The following is a 17,376-nucleotide window of genomic DNA, read 5'->3' on the forward strand; positions in this document are numbered from 1 at the left end:
GTCAAGGGCCTTTCTAAATCCGGCTCCTAACGCGTACTAGGACTTTGTTGGAGAACCATACTGGAAGTATGTTAAAGGTTCACAATCCAACCCCAGCATAGCAGTGAACAACCTTTGTCTGATGTAAAAAGAAAACTGTATTAACTTCATTCTGGGAATCGAACCCAGGCCTCTCTGCTTCTACAGCAGGCGTGCTAACCACTACATACAGCACCATAAAGGTTCACTCTTGTGGTAACTCATTTATTTATATTCCGTTTTGACAGGTGGGGTTGAGGAATCGAACCCGTGTTTTACAGGCCACCACGGCTGTGACATCAACGCAGTGTGCAGGGCTGGTGAGGGCCTGCAGTTTACATGTGAATGTGCCGCTGGTTTCACTGGAGACGGATACTACTGCTATGGTAATAAAGAGGAAAATGATTAGCATTTTCTCCTGGTACTTCTCTGTGGTAATCATCATATCTCTGTGTTTACTTTTAATATATATTTTTTGCGATAATCCAAACACTTGATTTTCTGGTTTCTGCAGAGACAGTCAGTCCCGTGGATCACTGTCAGAAAGGAAGTCACAACTGTGACGTTCCAGAGCGAGCTGTGTGCAGCTACACTGGAGGCTCAGCCTTCGTCTGCTCCTGTCTGCCAGGCTTTGAGGGCGATGGCCGTGTCTGTCGAGGTAAATGGAAGTTATGTTGGGAGAAACCTTTGGCCTGGAGGAGGTTCTATTTTCTTCTATTTTTTTTCTAGGATTAGCGGAAAACAGACTTAACTGAATGTATCAACCAAAGATATATTTTCCCACGTCATTTACTTTGTTTTTGGTTGTTTGTGACTCTTCAGATGTGGACGAGTGTCAGCAGGACCGCTGCCACCGTGACGCCTTCTGCTCTAACACTCTAGGCTCCTACAGCTGTCAGTGTGGCCCCGGGTTCGAGGGCGACGGAGTCCAATGTAACCCTGTCCCCACAGGTGTGTGTGTCATAAACTGTGACTGTTCTTAGTGATGTTTTGACTGGCTTCCTGTCAGTGGCCTTGGTTTACACTCCTTCCCCTCACGAGGTCATCTTTTAAGTAGAGTTAATCCATTTAGACTTTTTTTTTTGCAGCATTTACCTATTCCTCAGTTAAACTGGTTTATTCTTGGACTAGTTTTGCCTGTTTCTGACCTAAATTTAACGATTTCTCTGCTAAGAACGATCCTGTAGCTATTAAGCCTTTCCTTAACTTACTGTTGAAGGTTGATGAAGGTACAGCACAAACAGCCAAGTAAGTTTTGACCTATAGTTTGTGTTTACAGCTCAGCTTCAAAACATTATAGACTAAAACTCATTTGTCTCAATGTTTTACGAGTGAACCCAGATTTGGGATCACATGAATCACTGACGGCATCTTTAAGTGTCAAACACGTTGGCGACAGTTGAATCAGACAAACCAAAACAGATTCCAGATCAGACTCAACAAACACTTGATGACGCACTGAGTTCAGGGCCACAAACCACTAGTCACAATTAACGAGATAATGTAGAGCACAATGTTATGTGATGGCACGATGTGAGCTGGGCTCTGAGCGCCCCCTGCTGCTAGGCTAAAGACAGCCCATAAAGTCTATATTATTTACAATCTAAACAATTCAACTACTTATTCTGTTACTACACAAACATTTCCAACAAAAAACAAAGGTCATAAAATCACTGATCTCCCTCGCTGAAGGAAAACTGAAAACTTCATGTCACATGGACACAGGTCTCCAGCTCATTGGTCAGTTTGTGTGACCTATTACTTATGCAATAATAAACACAATAACCTGTCAGTGGAGGCAGCAGGCCACGCACTGGTGCGTTCTGTGATCTAAAGGAAACTTCAGTTCCCTGTGAGACGAGCCGGTGATGTTTCGTAGCTGGTGGAGGGAGGCACAGATTAAAGACAGGAGCAGGAGGCTCTTCATGTCTGCGGTCACATCTGCAGGAGTGTCCACCATGTCCTCGCACTCTTATCCTCACGAACATCTGTTGTTTCTGAGACACGATGCAGAGACCAGCCACAACAAAACTGCCCCGTACAACAACAAGAGCGTGCTGACAAAGAACAAAGCTAAAGTAGACCCCCTGAGATGGGGGCAAAGATGAAAGAGTGGCGGAGACAAAAGGAGGCGTTCCTGTTTACAGGCACGGTGACAGCATTGGACAGTAAATGATGCCTTTCAGGCTCATAAAAAGCAGGAAAATATGACAAACCCGTGGCAAAGCTGTAATTATGTGGCAGCAGCGTTCAGCTCCCGACACCTGGAATCACTGGAGGAGTGTGCAGAGCCAAGGCGACGCCAAAACCACTGACATCCAACATCAACAACAATGACAACAACTAGAGGACTCCAAACAGGACGAGCAAAGTCAGGGTCACCGAGTCAAAACATTGGAACACGGAGAAAAACCATATTTGATTTACTGCAAACACTGTCACAGAGACAGTTTGGCTTCATGTGCTGGTGGTGTGAGGTGCTGACAACTATGTGAGCGCCCCCTGTTGCTTCAACAAGCCAAAGACACAGAAGCTGACTTTTACTACTTTTAGTGAGATGCCAGGCAAAAAGACTTTTAGCAGCTCAGTTTTATAAAATTGTTTTAAATATAATTAGATAATAATTAAATAATTAGGTATAATTAGATTATGTTTAGATAATTATATATTTTGGCTTTTTCCCTTCTTTTATATATATCCCTTAAACCAGCTATTTCTGGGATAACTTTAAGTAATTTGTGATTATTATTTTTAATTTTTGTGATGGTACATTATTTTCCTGTATTCTGGGTTAAATATAGTTACTTTAAGGCAGATTGATTAGCTATCTATCTATATATATTATTATATTATGATTATCTATCTATCTATCTATATATATTATTATATTATTATATAACATTAAATTGTTTAAGTTGGTTTCAATGGACTAACAGTAAAGTTATCAATGCATCACATTTTCTTCTATTTTGGACCATAAATCTGAGAGTGACGTCAACTTTTGGTTTCTGTTGTCGTTTCAGAGCGAGAGAAGACTCAGTGTGAGAGCGAGAGAGACAACGCTCAGAGTTTCAAACCCGAATCCTCTGGCTTCTTCTCCTTCTTCCGTCCTCGACCAATCATTAATCAGTTCATCCCACAGTGTGACCAATACGGTGCCTTTGAGCCCACCCAGTGTCACACCAGCATCGGTCAGTGCTGGTGTGTGGACGCAAATGGTCAGGAAGTCCCCGACACACGTACTGGATCTGAAAGCCCACCTCTGTGTAAGTCCAACATCCAGGACTAAACCATGAGTTCACGCTGAACTTAGGTTTGAATGAAGTCCTGTCTTTCTTCTCAGGTATAAACCAGGCAGTGACACCGGCCCCTGTGGGGCCAACGCCACGGCCCGCCATCAAACCTGTGGCTCCAGGAGCTCACCTTCTATTTGCCCAGAGCGGCAGAATCCATCATGTTCCTTTGGACGGATACAGCATGAAGAAAGAGGAGGCCAAACCTCTGCTGCACGTCCCTGTGAGGCCAACACAACAACACAACAGTGGTTCTGCAAACAGGACAAGCTGGGTTTAAATCCATATACGAGGAATATATAGGAAGTGTTTTAGTGTGCACTTCGGTTTTATTGTGGATCCAAAGAAACTTATAGAGTAACTATAGTATAAAGTAACTTTTTTTTTCTAAAATTATGTTTAGTGATGACACTTTTACTTTAAAAACTATGTGGTTGTTTGGAGAAACGGATACTACAAATTTTGTAGTTAAATGAAACTGGACAAAATTAATAGTTAAATTGAGGGACCTTTTATAACAAAAAACATTTTTATCGCCCTTTCAGCTTTTTGCTGTGAAACTGTGAAGAAGTACTTTTTATGAATCAGTTTTTTTTTCCTCTGTATAAGTTAGTTCCAGACAAAAGACTCTTTGAAAATCGTCCACATGAATGAAGTCTTTTGTCCTTCAGGACCGAGTGGTCATCGCGTTGGCCTACGACTGTGTGGACAAGATGGTTTACTGGACAGATATTACTGGACCCGCCATCAGCAAAGCCAGCATGAGTGGAGGAGACGTCATCCCAGTGGTGACTAAAGGTACTACAACTGCTACAAACTGTAGTAATGACATAAGAAAACTTCATCATCTTTAAAAATGATTATTTAACGATAAAACTCCAAACCTCAAACACTTTTCTCACTACACTACTATGTGTTTTATCCATGTCCCCAGAACTGCAGAGTCCTGAAGGCCTGGCAATCGACTACGTGTCCCGTCTCCTCTTTTGGACTGATTCCATGCGAGACACCGTCGAGGTGTCCAGACTAGACGGCAGCCATCGACGTGTCCTGTTCGACTCTGACTTGGTTAACCCCCGCCCCATTGTCACTGACCCTACATATGGGTGAGTGTTGAGAATGGGTGAACCGATTTACCAGCTTTTCAAACTTTTCTGATCTGGACCCCTTTTGGTTCTGTTGGTTCCAGGAAACTGTACTGGGCCGACTGGGACAGAGATGGACCCAAAATTGAGATGTCCAATATGGACGGTACAGATCGTACAGTCCTGGTAAAGGATGACTTGGGCCTCCCAAATGGTCTGACGTTTGACACCGACAGCCAGCAGCTGTGCTGGGCAGACGCAGGTGAGGAAAGACCTGAACTAAAGTCCTTGAACAATCATTTATCGCCCCCTGCTGGTCCTTAATGCAGAAAGTAGCTGTAGCAACTCCAGACTCCAGCCACACCTCAGTGTCAAACAGACTTTCTAACATTTTTAATAATCGTTCACCACACTGAACCATAGTCCATTGACAAAGTCCATTTGTAACTGTTTGAAGTCCTTGATTTAGATATAATTGCGTCAAGCTCCACTGCTCCCTCTTGTGGCCAATTTGACTAACTTTGAACAAAGTACAATTTCTAAAATGTATTTTATAAGGCAGTAGTTGATCTAAGGTATTAAGGTGTATCTGTATAACAGCCCCACTCTTCCTCACATTCTGATTGGTTGACAGGAACTCGTGTGGTGGAGTGTATCGATCCTCATCGCCGCCAGAGGAAGCGGATTGTTGATGGGATCCAGTATCCCTTTGCTGTGGTTTCCTTTGGACGAAAACTGTACTACACTGACTGGAGGAGGTACACACACACACACACACACACGCGTGTGCCCCACACGCACACACTCTTACATACAGACATTTAAGTATTTGTCTGTAATTTGCAGGGAAGCAGTGGTTGCTGTGGATCGTACCTCTCAGACAGAGACGGAGGAGTTTCTGCCACAGATGCGCTCGCGGCTCTACGGCATCACAACCACGACCACACACTGTCCACAAGGTGCAAACCGTTTCATGTTAATGTCCTTAAATACTGCAGAAGTCAAGGGTGGAGTAAAGAGGATGAAGGTCGAGCTGAAAGTTAGCGAAACAGATACAGTAGAAGATATGAAAAGGGCTATGAGGTGAAGGTCAAAATACAGTCAACTTCTTCCTAAGGGAAAAGCTGTTCTGCTTTAGACAACCTGGGTAAGTAATGAAGAATTTAGAACTAAAAACTAAAGTCTTTATAAGTGCCATCAACATGACCATCACTATTTTACAGCAGGACAGACCGACCCTGTCTAGTCTAACCACAGTATATAATAAGATAATTTATTTATAAAACAAATATTAGTCAGCCAAAGACAGACGTACCACGGAGCAGCCCTACAACAGACACAGGCGCAGACAACCGACACAGGAGTTTTATGGAGTCTCGCGGTTGATTTGGTGATAGTTCTGTGTCAACATGTCCTTTCAGAACAGAGGACATCAGCTCAGGACCTGGAGTCTGTTATGTCCTGGCCCAGATCCAGAGCTGCACATGTGTTCTCTCTCTGTGTCCTTAATTGATTCAGGGGTGGGAAACCGTGGGAACGCTGTGTTAAAGAGGCCTCTGGGAAACAGCTGTACACGCTCTTGGCACAGTCTACAGCTCACCTGCTGCTAATGTTTTCACACACTTATACACATACAGTACCATGGCCAGGGATAATGGGATGTTTCCACCAGTGTAAAAAAGTCCCTGACTTGATATAGACATCTAGACCTCAGGGAAACAAGTTCATTCCAGAGGAATTACACACAGGAAGTAACTAAGGAATTATTTAAATATGTTTTCCGTTTCAATGTACTGGTAGTGTTTGTCAACCATCACCATACATTACATAGTGCACTTTTCTGTTTGAAAAGTCTGTTTAGCACCAAAGGTAATGTTGTGGTTAAAGTTGTTAGCATCTAACAGCAGACATGGATGGTATTAGGTTTGGGTCTTTCACACAAAGGTCCATAACAGTAATGTTCCATATGATCAGAACAAAGTAATTTAAACTCTCAAATGACAAAAAGAAAGAAAAGTAAACTCACTGATGAAGACAGCAATGCAACAACAATTGTTGAAATTCTCTACAGATTTTCTTAATGACCTGAAAATAATTTCTTCCCTTTCAGCCTACAACTACTGCCTTAACAATGGCGGCTGCTCTCACCTGTGTCTGCCACGAGTCGGCGGCTTCAGCTGCCGCTGCCCTGACGCGGCTGCTGCTGACGGACAGTGTGTGGAGGGAAACGCGTGAGAATCTGAAGCATAAAGAGAGAGAGAGAAGAAAAAAAAACACAAAACTGAAATCTTTTTTTTTTACTATTTTTTTACTTGAACTGAAAAATTGTGTTTTTTGTGTTTATTACGTTTATGCCACACTTACCACAATGATTACTCTTTGTCTTGTGATCACATGTATGACAAATTTTAATTTAAAATCTTAATATTCTCATTATACTCCCCAGAAAAAAGTCAGTTAACATTTCACAACATTACGAAACAAGTATGTATACAGAGATTTTATGCAAATGTTCTGGATCGTTTTGCCAAAAAAGAATTCTATGAAACCAGGTCGCTAACAAAACACAACACTGAGAATGCAGTTATGTTTTTTTATGAACTTGTAAATAACTACTTGAACTGAAGTTAGATACTCTGACAGCTTTAAAGTGTCACCTGTCCGACCTTTGTCGTAGGTTGACCTAGTGTCTCCTGTGTGTCTTCGTTCATATCCGTTGTTTTGTGTTGGTTCACAGCTAATATTTAATCCATCCAACAGACTTTGAGTCAATGAAAGAGCAACTTTGCTCAGCTCAGGGTTTTTTTTTTTTTTTTTAATTTTGTTTAGAAAACTTCAGGGAGAAGCTAGTCAAGCAGTGCTGAACAAAAGTTCTCTGTCATGCAGACAATAATTTATTTCATTCATCGATGCCCGCTGTGGACTTGGGCTGGGCGGGGGGACTAAAGAGGGGCGTTAAGTCCTACAAGGTACTGTACGTCATCACCAACACCCACTTCATTTTTCAAATATTTAAAGAAAATGAAGAGATACAGGTCATTTTCAACATGTACAGCTTCAATAAAACTACTTTAAAAAGTTCATGTCCAGAGCATTTCACTGTTATTACCGACATAAATACTAATACTGACTGTGAAAAACTTACGTTCTGGTGGTCGATACATTTGCTTGTATTTAGCGAGCCGGTGATGCCATTTTGAATCAAACAAATTGTCACGGAATCGAGTCTTCCGTCTTTTGGTCTGACGTCTACCTGTTTCAAGGTAGACGTCATATAATACGATAATACAGTCATTTTCTTTCGAAAATGCGGACTATAATTTTTTTGGGAAGTCAATAAGCAACACTTTCCACTTGTAATCGTACAGGAAAGTTTAAATGTCGGCGTAGCCCCGCAGCATTGTGGGAAAGTTAATGCGTTCGATTTCTATTTAGCAACGCAGATGAAAAAGCCGACTTTATCTGTAGGAAAATGGGCATTCGTTACGAGAACGTAACGCTCGTTAGTTTGTTAAACTAATGTGTGTTTATATTTTTATTTGCCAAAGCTGTAAAGAACGTCTGTACTGTCTCATTGATGACGTCAAACCTGCTAAAAGACTTTTGCTATTTACAATGAAATTGGCTCAACACCTGAAAAAAGACAGTGGTTGTTGCCAAAACAAAGGACCTGGCCACACCCTGACCTAATGACAGGGTGTCCATCTGGGCCATAATGTAAAAGGAGGTTGAGTTCTTCACATGGGAGGTTGGTCTCACATCGAGGGACCATTGGAAGATTGATTTATCACAGGTCACTCTGAGGCTAAATACCAGAGTTTTCCAGCAGTCAGTCAGGTCAAACTCATAAGTGAAACATCTTCAAGGAACCAGGCTAGTCCTGTTGTCCTCTGTGTAACCTCGATGACTGAGAACCTTCATAGATATCTTCTTGTTGACTTGTCATGGTTTCAGGCCTTATATTGTGAGGGTGTGATAAACCTCAACATTTCAAAATAAAAGTTGATAAATAAAAAATAACTCTTAGCTGTCAATTTATCTGGACTTTTATTGTGACGTTCCCTCTCATTATGAAGACATTGATGATCATTTATGATATTCATTTATTTCCATCTGCTGTTTTTATGACCACTGGCTTTTTTAACTCGTACTCGCTTTTTAAAATAAATGACTAGTAAGGTTTAAAAAAAAAAAAGCAAAGTCACATTAGGGATGCAAAAACTTTCCCAGATCCATCTGTGAGTCCTGGCGTTCAGAGAAGCTGTGATGAAAAGTCTTTTTTTTATACATGCTTAGTTAAATGTGCAAGATACTGATGAACAGATCAGACTCAGAGAGAGTTCAGTCCCTCACGTCCTAGTCTGGGTCAGGACCAGCGGACCAGGATTTGGTCTCCATCCTCTATGGAGTAAAAATGTAGCGTCTTCATGTCACTGTCAATCTCAAACTCTGTGCCTGCTTTCTGCAACAAAGGGAGGAAAACATTAGCAAGAAGTAACGCTAAGTAATACTGGAGTATGCTAACGTCAGTGTTACTTATGTTCATGGTTTTATATATTAGCTGGTGGCATTTTAGATTTTTTTATCTTGGAGCTAATGTAGCTATGCTAACTCATAGCGTAGCTGTGTGTGATACCTTGGGGCTGGTGTAGCTTAGCTTCAGATTAGATACAGGAATCTTCACAAGTCGGTGCAGAACTCCCTTCACTTTCTGGACAATCATCGAAGCTGCAGAGACGACAACTGCATGAACTCTGACCCTGAGACCAAAGAACAAATGACACGAACATCTACAGCATCGTCAGCCCCGTATTTACCTGGAAGTTTCTTCTCAATCGGCATCTTCTCTGCATCATCAGGAAACACAAACTTGATTTCTGCGAAGGAGGACAGACAAGATCAGCGAATATTAGATGTACTGTATGTTCTTGACCAATCAGAGAGTAGACTGAGCTGGACTCACTCAAAAGCTGGTTCTTTAGGGCAAAGGGCAATGGCTTCTTCAGTTCACCTTCTTCCGGTGCTCCATACTCTGAAAACATATAATTTATTAAAATAATCTAAGTGTGGATTACCAATTCCTGAAATAATCTCAGCAATGTAGCTTTTTAAAAGAATTACAGGGAATGGCATTTTCTCTCTAGGATTCATACAGGGTTGTTTTTATAATAATCCCAGAAGTGTGTGTTTCTTCTGTGGTTGATCATGTGACTCACTGAGGATGAGGCTCTGGTAGTGTGGATGTTGACAGGCAAAGTGGTCGTTGATCTGACTCTGTCCACCTGCTTTAAGCCACTCTTCACCAAACATTTTGATGTAATCCAGCTCCGCCCCCCTCCTCTCCTGCGGGGGGATCTAATGGACACCATGGAAACAACTGGTTAGCTCTGACACTGACACAAGCATGTGTGTGCATCACAGGCTTTGTTTGTTTTTTTTAGTATTTCACATACATAATAGTTAGTACAGTCACTCACTGCAACATTAACTCCAGACACTAATTCTCCTCCTAACTCCAAACTAAAATAAAATATTGAATATTGACCATTTGGACAAAACATGTATAAACTGTACCAGGAACACACAGGTGAACAGTACCTGGCTGTTGTTGAGAGTCTCCAGGGTTACTGTTCACAGGTGAACAGGTACCTGGCTGTTGTTGAGAGTCTCCAGTCTTCCCATTTTTGCGATGAGAACCTGATCAGCAGTTTTTCGATTCCTGTCCTTGGTCGCCAGGAGGTTGTGATGAATCGACAACTTAACCAAACTGCTGAGTTTGGACAGTTCGTCAACTACACTCCACTGAGACACACACACACACACACACACAAAGAATGACATTTAAACTGAGAGTTGGGTTATGACTGTAAGTTATAAAAGGCACTTGATTTGTTTTGTAACTTTATTACATTAAGTGGATTTATGCCTGACTAGAAGCATTTTCTTTTTGAAAAAAATTGAGTAATTTCATTTATTCTTTGGGTAACATGTTACACCTTATATCTTTTTAGCTTTTTGTGCAGATTTGTAGTTATTTTGTACATTGATTTTTGCTATATTGTTGTGCAACGTTTATCTAACCTGGGGTGTAAACACACACTGACCTCAGAGATGTTATTGTTGTGCAGGTTGAGTTCTGTTAATGCAGGAAACATGGCCGTCTGACATCCTGAAAACATCAACAGTCTGTTTGTGAATGTTATCAGATATTATGGCGTGTGATTTAAGTCTGTATTTCTGTGGTTGTTGTTACCAGGAGCAACATCATCAAAGCAAATGATGGACAAGCCAGTGTTGGACAGGTTCAGCTGCTCTAGTCTAAAAAAAATAAATTAAGAAAATTAAGAAAGAAAATTAAAATTAAGAAGAAGACAAGAACAGGTCTTTTTTGTAGAAGGCAGCAGTGAGCAATACCGGTTCAAAGTGGAAAGACAGAGAAGTGTTTCCTGTTGTAGGGGGTTGGAGGAGAGATTGAGGCAGCGGATGTTCTGCAGGACGCCCTCTGGTCTGGGACCATAAAGATACAACATAAAGATTAATGTCAACAACAACAACAACAAGATCAATTTAAACAACAGCAGCAGCAGCTTCACCTCTGCAGCTCAGTTATGTTATTCTCTTCAACATACAGCTCCTCCAGCTGCGGCCACATGGGGGCGCACTCCAGGATCTGTAACAGATTAAACAAACAGCCATGGTATAGCTATACTTACGGAGACCAAAACAAACAAATATTAGTTTAGAGTTAGAAATAGAATTAGAGTCAGTTTAGAGTTAGGGTAAGAATTATAAGACAACTGTTTGTGATCATCAGGGTGTGGATAAGGGGCGTGTGTGTGTTTGTGTTTTACTTGTGGCCAGGTGAGGTCACAGCTGATCAGTGACAGGACTTTGAGGCGACAGAAAGCCTGGCAGTGTACCAAAGGGCCTGAGGTCAAACTCAGCCTGTTAAAACTTAATAAACCAGAAAAAACAAGCAGAAGAAATCTTAAATGGCCTGTTATGCTCATATTTCTACACACACAAACACACACACAGACTCAAACCTCAGCACCAGTCGTTCCAGTTTCTCCAGTTGTTCACAGATTTCTGCGACGTTCTTCCAGCTTGACATCAAACTGCGACTCAGGTCCAGCCATTCCACATCTGGTCACAGAAATTAAGGCAACAACTGTCGAAGCCCAGCCCACAACCTACACTGCCATCCAGATGAGGGGCCCAGGGGTTGGGGCTGTGATGACGCCATAATGATGTCATCAATGATTAAGTTATCAAGAGATCTGTTCTACCTTAGCTGGCTAACCTGTTAGCATTGAAAATGAATAAAATGAGAGGCTATCACGATAGCATGATAGCACTAGAGGGAAACAGGCTACAACATCATCATTTTTAAAAAGATACTGGGTGTCATCTTCCGAACTTCTCCATCAGAACCAACTCCGCTGACTCCAGCGTTGTTGAGCAGAACTGACGTCAAACTCTGTAAGCTACACATAAAGGTAGTCAGGAAGTAAGTGGGTGGAGCCTAACAATCGTATCTTACTGAATCAGTATAAATGAAGCTCTCACCTTCGGTTTTTGACAGGCGTCCATGTCACGGGGATGGCCGCGTCCTCACTCAGCACCGCCTCCACTTCACTGTCGTAAACCTGTCGCACTGCGGTCACGTAGTCCACCCCAAAATTGGCCTTGGCTGGGCGGACAAATGAGCCCCCTTTAGGATGTCTGCGGGAGACAACATGTTAAACTAGGACTATGTCCTCTGACCTGATTCATTCATCCCAATACTCAAAATGTATTTGTGTAGTAAAAACAGTGTAATATTTCAGATCCATGGCTGATAATATAAAGGGGAAGCAGGAAGACACAATAGAAGGACAAGCAGGTTAGGGACAGTAACGGACTGACAACAGAAAGTCTGATCTTTTACCTGCAGCTGAAATACTGGACACCGTCATGGCTGCCGTCATGTTTGCCTCTGTCAGGTTCATCCCACTCCACACCCAACCACAGACCTAAACCAAAAGACATCCCAGTCAGTGTCAGTGTAATAAAATAAGTGTGAGACGTATATTCTAAAATTTCCCTAAACATAACAAAACATTCGATGTAGATGTTTACCAAAATAGCTGAAACCTGAGAGTAATTGTAATTAAAAAATAACCAGAAATAGCTGGAATTACCAATGTAAAAATCCTTGGAATAAAACTAGCTTTGGTTTCCCATTAGTACAGCCTGTTTTTTGCTACTCAGATCTCACCTTTTCTAACAAAACCACAGTAACTACAAAGAGCTACCCCTCGGGGTAAACAGATCTGACCTGTTGTGGGTGGAACTGGGCCCACATAGCGCACTGTGGCCCGGTCAGCACCACAGAGGACTCTGCGGCCCACGGCGTCAGTGGGAACTTCAGGATCAGGATGCCCTACCCCCATCAGAGACAGAGAGAGAGAGAGAGAGAGAGACAAACTGGCAAAGAGAGAGACAGACAGAGAGAGAGAGAGAATGACAGATATGATGAGCCAACCACACTGTTTAAACTTCAATATCCATGATCAAAGTGAGACGACCAGAACCCCTTCCTTCCTCGTGTGCTTTCAATCCCTTGATGGTGACAAATACAAGCTATATATAAATGGCCACAGACAGGCAACAAAGTAAACAAGAGATGCTGATTGCAAAGAAAGAAAGAAAGAGGCACAAGAGTAAACTATTTTTGCTCAGTTTATTTTTATTTTTGCTTCCGAGAGACGTTTTGTAGATACTTATGTATAGTGATGTGATTTTAATTCCAAGAATTTAAATTTTTTTTTTTTTTGCTCTAATCGAGCGCTTTGACAACGTAAAATAATTTTTTTTTTTTATCTAATCGAGCGCTTTGACAACGTAAAATTCGAAGAGAAATCAGGGTGTTTTAAAGTGGAATAACAACTGATAAAGTTACATTAACACTGTACATACAAATAAACAGAATCTTCATAGACATGATACAGAGATTAAGGACTCTTTGCAAAACGTTATATACGAAGCTGACAACTGTGACGTAGTGTGAGTTGGAAGGATTTAAATATATATATAAGTCTCATATGTAGAATTTATGTCAGCAATTCAATGTTACAAATGGGAAAACTCACGTTTGGGGATTTGAAATGAAGACTTCAACTGGTTTCAGACGATGATAAACATTGGCCTGACCGGAAAATACCGATGATGCCGTCGGACCTTTTTCCGTAAAAATACTTTCAAAGTAAAAGCAATAAACATTAAACAAAGACAAACAGATACCATATTAAAACAAAATAATAATAGCATCATTTCAGCCAGTGTGAAACGTTTTTTATCAAATTGGTGTACATTTCAAGACAGTTCTCTAACTTTAAAGGCGATATTTATTGTAAATAGATAGATCTTTATAAAATCTACACGGGGAACCGTTGCGTCGCCTTGAACCTGGTTCCCGTCGGATTTCGATGACGGTTACACGGATGTGTATCTGGTGTGAGAACGTGCGTTTCAGGAGAATGTAGCTTCAGACTAAATCGGAGAGAAAAAACTTTGCAGCATCGAACGACAATAATACATTAAATTAGTTGTCTTTTTTCTGTCAGTTTAAAAAAACAGAACCGACACGAGGAAATAATAAAAATACATTATGAAGAAAAAGAAACAGCAGCTCAGGTTTGTTTACATGCACTTAACTTTGAGACGGGAAACAACCTTCAGCAATTTTTATGTTAAGAGTAAAATATAAGTTTAATATTTTTACATTTAAAAAACGATTTGATGTAACAGACTGACGTAGAGCCACTAGATCTCACCAGGAAAGTGAAGTTTGTTGACTACCACCTCGGCCTTTAGAAGTTCATACAGAAACGAGTGCCTTTTTAAGCACAGAAAAGCTGTTGCACAACCACTGTCTTTGTCTACAGTATTAGATTTATTTTGTGCCTGCTTAACTTGATTTATAAAATATTCATCTTCACTCAAATGCTCTGGAAATAGCAGCCATTTGACACAATCAGCTCTAACATGTTTTTCTTTCAATATCTTTGTTTGTGTCCATTCAATATTATTTTTTATCTACCTTTTATTGATTGACTTCCTGTCTGTCTCCTCAGTGGACAGGTGTCCTCAGATGAGCCACCGGCTGACTATGTTGTTGGACAAGTGTCAGGGAGTTTGTTTCAGAATTCTTCTTCTGGATCACTGGCTGCTCTTTTCACCTCTGCTTCTCCGGCTTCAACTCTGCTGTTTCAGCCTGCTCCCAAGGTAAAAAAAATAAATAAAATCAGTGAAAAATAAAACTTCAACAGTGTCAACATGACTATGTGTTAAACGTTTTTTTTAAACATTCCACTTATGTGTTGTTGCTTCAGCCTGTCCAATGCAGCGTAGAGAAGAAGGAGCAGGGAGACGGAACTCCAAACGTCAAAGATCAACCAGGTCAGACGAAGAAGAAAAAGACGCAGCCAAAAGAGAAGTCGGCGGCTGAGAAGAAGCTGGAGAAAAGGTAAGAAGGATGTGTTTTTGCTCAGTCTGTCTCTCAGTTTTCCAACGGCTGCAGGTTGCAACAGACTGTCTCTCAGTTTTCCAACGGCTGCAGAAAAATCTTGGGAGTAACAGTTCTTCTTCTGGGCTGTCCTCAGAGAGGGCGGTCTTCAGGAGGCAGACGAAGAAGAGAATGAACAGGAGACGGCCATAAAGAAGAAGAAGAAGAAAAGAACGGCGTCTGAATCAGACATAAAGAGTGCTGCAGAGTACTGGGTGGAGAAGAGACAGAGGCTGAAGGCCACCAAAAAGGAGGAGGAGGAGAAGAAGAAGAGGACGGTGTTTGTGGGAAACCTGCCTGTCAGTTGCACCAAGAAGGTACAGACCTGGGGAGGAGTAGTTAGTTATTTAGATAAGTTTGATTACATGTCATATTTAATTACATACAAAAACATTTAATCCGAGTATTATCATGTGTACGTGACATTGTACAAACAGTGAGAAGTTGAACTAAGTTCATGTGTTTTTTACAGATGCTGTGGATGTTCTTCAAAGATAAAGGATCCATTGAGTCCATCCGCTTTCGCTCTGTGGTAAAAACACAAACACACAGAGATTCAACATGTATGAATTGGGAAACCTTAAGTTTACAGAGAGCGTAACAGTCAGTGAGCTTTTTTGTGTACATTTATATGGAGTAGCTTCTTTTTTTTATTTTTATTTTTTTATTTTTTGACAGGTTTATTTGGGATTCATGTGAAATTAATAACATTTTGTTCTGTGGCATCCACAGGTCAGAGAGGATCCGTCTGTAACACGTAAAGTCGCCGCTATCAAGTACGATTTCTTCTTCTTTTCTTATAATAATAAGTGATACTTGAGTCCCTCATTTGCCCCACAATGGGGAAATTTACAGCGTGAATCCACCATAGGAGGCGCCATTAGAGATATGTGGTTAACACTGTTTACTCATGATTAAGAGTTAATGGTTCCCTGCTGCCTCGTGTGGCTAGTGTGTGTCCCTGACTAAAACCTTAAATGGAGCATTTCATTTACTGAAATCACTTTAGATATGGAAGAACTTAGTGACTATGCACCAGTTTAGGTGTTGGTTTTATTTATTCTAAGACAAGAAAACAGTTCTTTTAACAACTTTGTCTTTGCCAGACGTCAGATTCATCCAAAGAAACAAAGCCTCAACGCCTACATGGTTTTCAAAGATGAGGAAGGAGTGACCGGAGCTTTGGAAAGGTTCGACCATCCCAGTCAACCCAGATTTATGCTAAAATAATGTGAAAATAAATGAGTTGTGTGTTCCTGCAGGAACGGCGTGGAGATCCAGAAAGATTTTTACATCAGAGTCGACCGAGTGACTGACAGTTCATCAGTAAGATTGATCCATCATATCATATTATACTGTATTTAATTGAACATTTTCCATTACATATAATTTAATAGTTATATTCATCCATCAATGTTGACCTGTTTCTTACATCACTCTGTGAGTCACTGACCTGAACCAGTAAAAGAAAACTGTCTCCTTCCTCCTTGTCACCTCACAGCACGACCACAAACGCTCCGTCTTCGTGGGGAACTTGTCTTTCGGTGAGTGTCAGTTGACGTCTTTAGGTTTCAAACTAGACCGCCACAATCAAACACTCAGTCCTGGTAACGATGGCCGTTGGTTTTGTTTTGGTTCAGAGATAAACGAGCTGGTGTTTCGGCGACATTTTGAGGAGTGCGGGTCAGTGGAGGCAGTGAGACTGATTCGAGACCCCAATTCTGGGCTGGGGAAGGGATTTGGCTACATCCTGTTCGAGGTACTCTGACTCACATGTGCCTTTTTTCTTCAGTAATTGTAATTATACAAGTGTAGCCCTCAACCTGACAGTGATGAACAAAAGAATGAATCAGGGAAAATACAATGGTGGTAGCTAACTCTAAGCTAACTCTACCATGAGTATCTATACATTTGGTTTTGATGTATTTTTGCAGAGTGCTGACTCTGTTCAGCTGGCGTTGGAATTGGACGGTTCAAAGCTGGAAGGTCGGTCAATCCGTGTGAAGAGGTCGATGAAGACAGACAAGCAGAAGAAAACAGAAAATAGCAAGGGAACCACAAGAACGCCTGGCAGATCTCCAGCCAAACACACTGGTCTTAAGACAGCAGGAGGGCGGGGCACCGGGCCTGGACGCGGTTCCTTCAGTGGAGGCCGACAGAGACCTGCCAAAAAAGAATCAAGCTCCTTTAGAGGAGAAACAGCTGATCCAAGGAAGAAGATGGATAAAAAGAAAGGACTGAAGAAGAAGAAACCACGTCACGTCAGACGAGTCAAAGCTGACTCCTAACAGGACAAAAAGACACTCGTTACTCAGTGAACGATTCAGTACGTCAGTTCTCCACAGGGTAACGAGTGAAGGCAGGGGTGAAATATTTGAATTTTGTTTTGAGGTTAAACTGAAAAAAACTCTTTATTCCTTTCATTTTTTTT

General features: G+C 41.3%; 3 protein-coding genes across 3 annotated transcripts in view; 2 read left to right on the forward strand and 1 right to left on the reverse strand.

Annotated features, from left to right (window-relative positions):
* Positions 1-7,529, forward strand: part of LOC103383409 (nidogen-1-like) — an 18,259-nt gene extending 10,730 nt beyond the window's left edge. Inside the window, exons 9-19 of the mRNA XM_017035489.2 lie at positions 267-404; positions 533-676; positions 841-969; positions 3,042-3,284; positions 3,362-3,534; positions 3,983-4,109; positions 4,246-4,417; positions 4,501-4,658; positions 5,031-5,154; positions 5,243-5,355; positions 6,507-7,529. Of these exons, the coding sequence (XP_016890978.1) occupies positions 267-404; positions 533-676; positions 841-969; positions 3,042-3,284; positions 3,362-3,534; positions 3,983-4,109; positions 4,246-4,417; positions 4,501-4,658; positions 5,031-5,154; positions 5,243-5,355; positions 6,507-6,631 (1,646 nt within the window). The 3' untranslated portion in view covers positions 6,632-7,529. The remainder of the gene's footprint in view (positions 1-266; positions 405-532; positions 677-840; positions 970-3,041; positions 3,285-3,361; positions 3,535-3,982; positions 4,110-4,245; positions 4,418-4,500; positions 4,659-5,030; positions 5,155-5,242; positions 5,356-6,506) is intronic.
* Positions 7,530-8,424: 895 nt separating this feature from the next.
* tbce (tubulin folding cofactor E) lies at positions 8,425-13,637 on the reverse strand. Its single transcript, XM_008316463.3, has 17 exons — positions 13,531-13,637; positions 12,717-12,865; positions 12,327-12,411; positions 11,966-12,121; positions 11,798-11,883; positions 11,443-11,542; positions 11,248-11,350; positions 10,990-11,066; positions 10,811-10,903; positions 10,650-10,714; positions 10,501-10,565; positions 10,046-10,198; positions 9,613-9,751; positions 9,360-9,428; positions 9,214-9,273; positions 9,033-9,124; positions 8,425-8,858 (listed from the first exon to the last, which is right to left on the reverse strand). Exons 2-17 carry the CDS (start codon positions 12,829-12,831, stop codon positions 8,763-8,765), a joined length of 1,554 nt encoding a protein of 517 aa, XP_008314685.1. The 5' UTR covers positions 12,832-12,865; positions 13,531-13,637; the 3' UTR covers positions 8,425-8,762.
* A 204-nt stretch (positions 13,638-13,841) lies between these two features.
* On the forward strand, positions 13,842-17,234 carry rbm34 (RNA binding motif protein 34). Its single transcript, XM_008316462.3, has 11 exons — positions 13,842-14,074; positions 14,515-14,665; positions 14,773-14,906; positions 15,043-15,262; positions 15,418-15,477; positions 15,678-15,721; positions 16,052-16,135; positions 16,208-16,271; positions 16,447-16,489; positions 16,586-16,704; positions 16,880-17,234. The coding sequence occupies exons 1-11, from the start codon at positions 14,049-14,051 to the stop codon at positions 17,231-17,233; spliced, it is 1,299 nt and encodes a 432-aa protein (XP_008314684.1). The 5' UTR covers positions 13,842-14,048; the 3' UTR covers position 17,234.
* The last annotated feature ends 142 nt before the right edge of the window (positions 17,235-17,376 follow it).

The sequence above is a fragment of the Cynoglossus semilaevis genome, chromosome 9, assembly GCF_000523025.1.
Source record: "Cynoglossus semilaevis isolate Cse_v1.0 chromosome 9, Cse_v1.0, whole genome shotgun sequence".
Lineage (NCBI taxonomy): Eukaryota > Metazoa > Chordata > Actinopteri > Pleuronectiformes > Cynoglossidae > Cynoglossus > Cynoglossus semilaevis.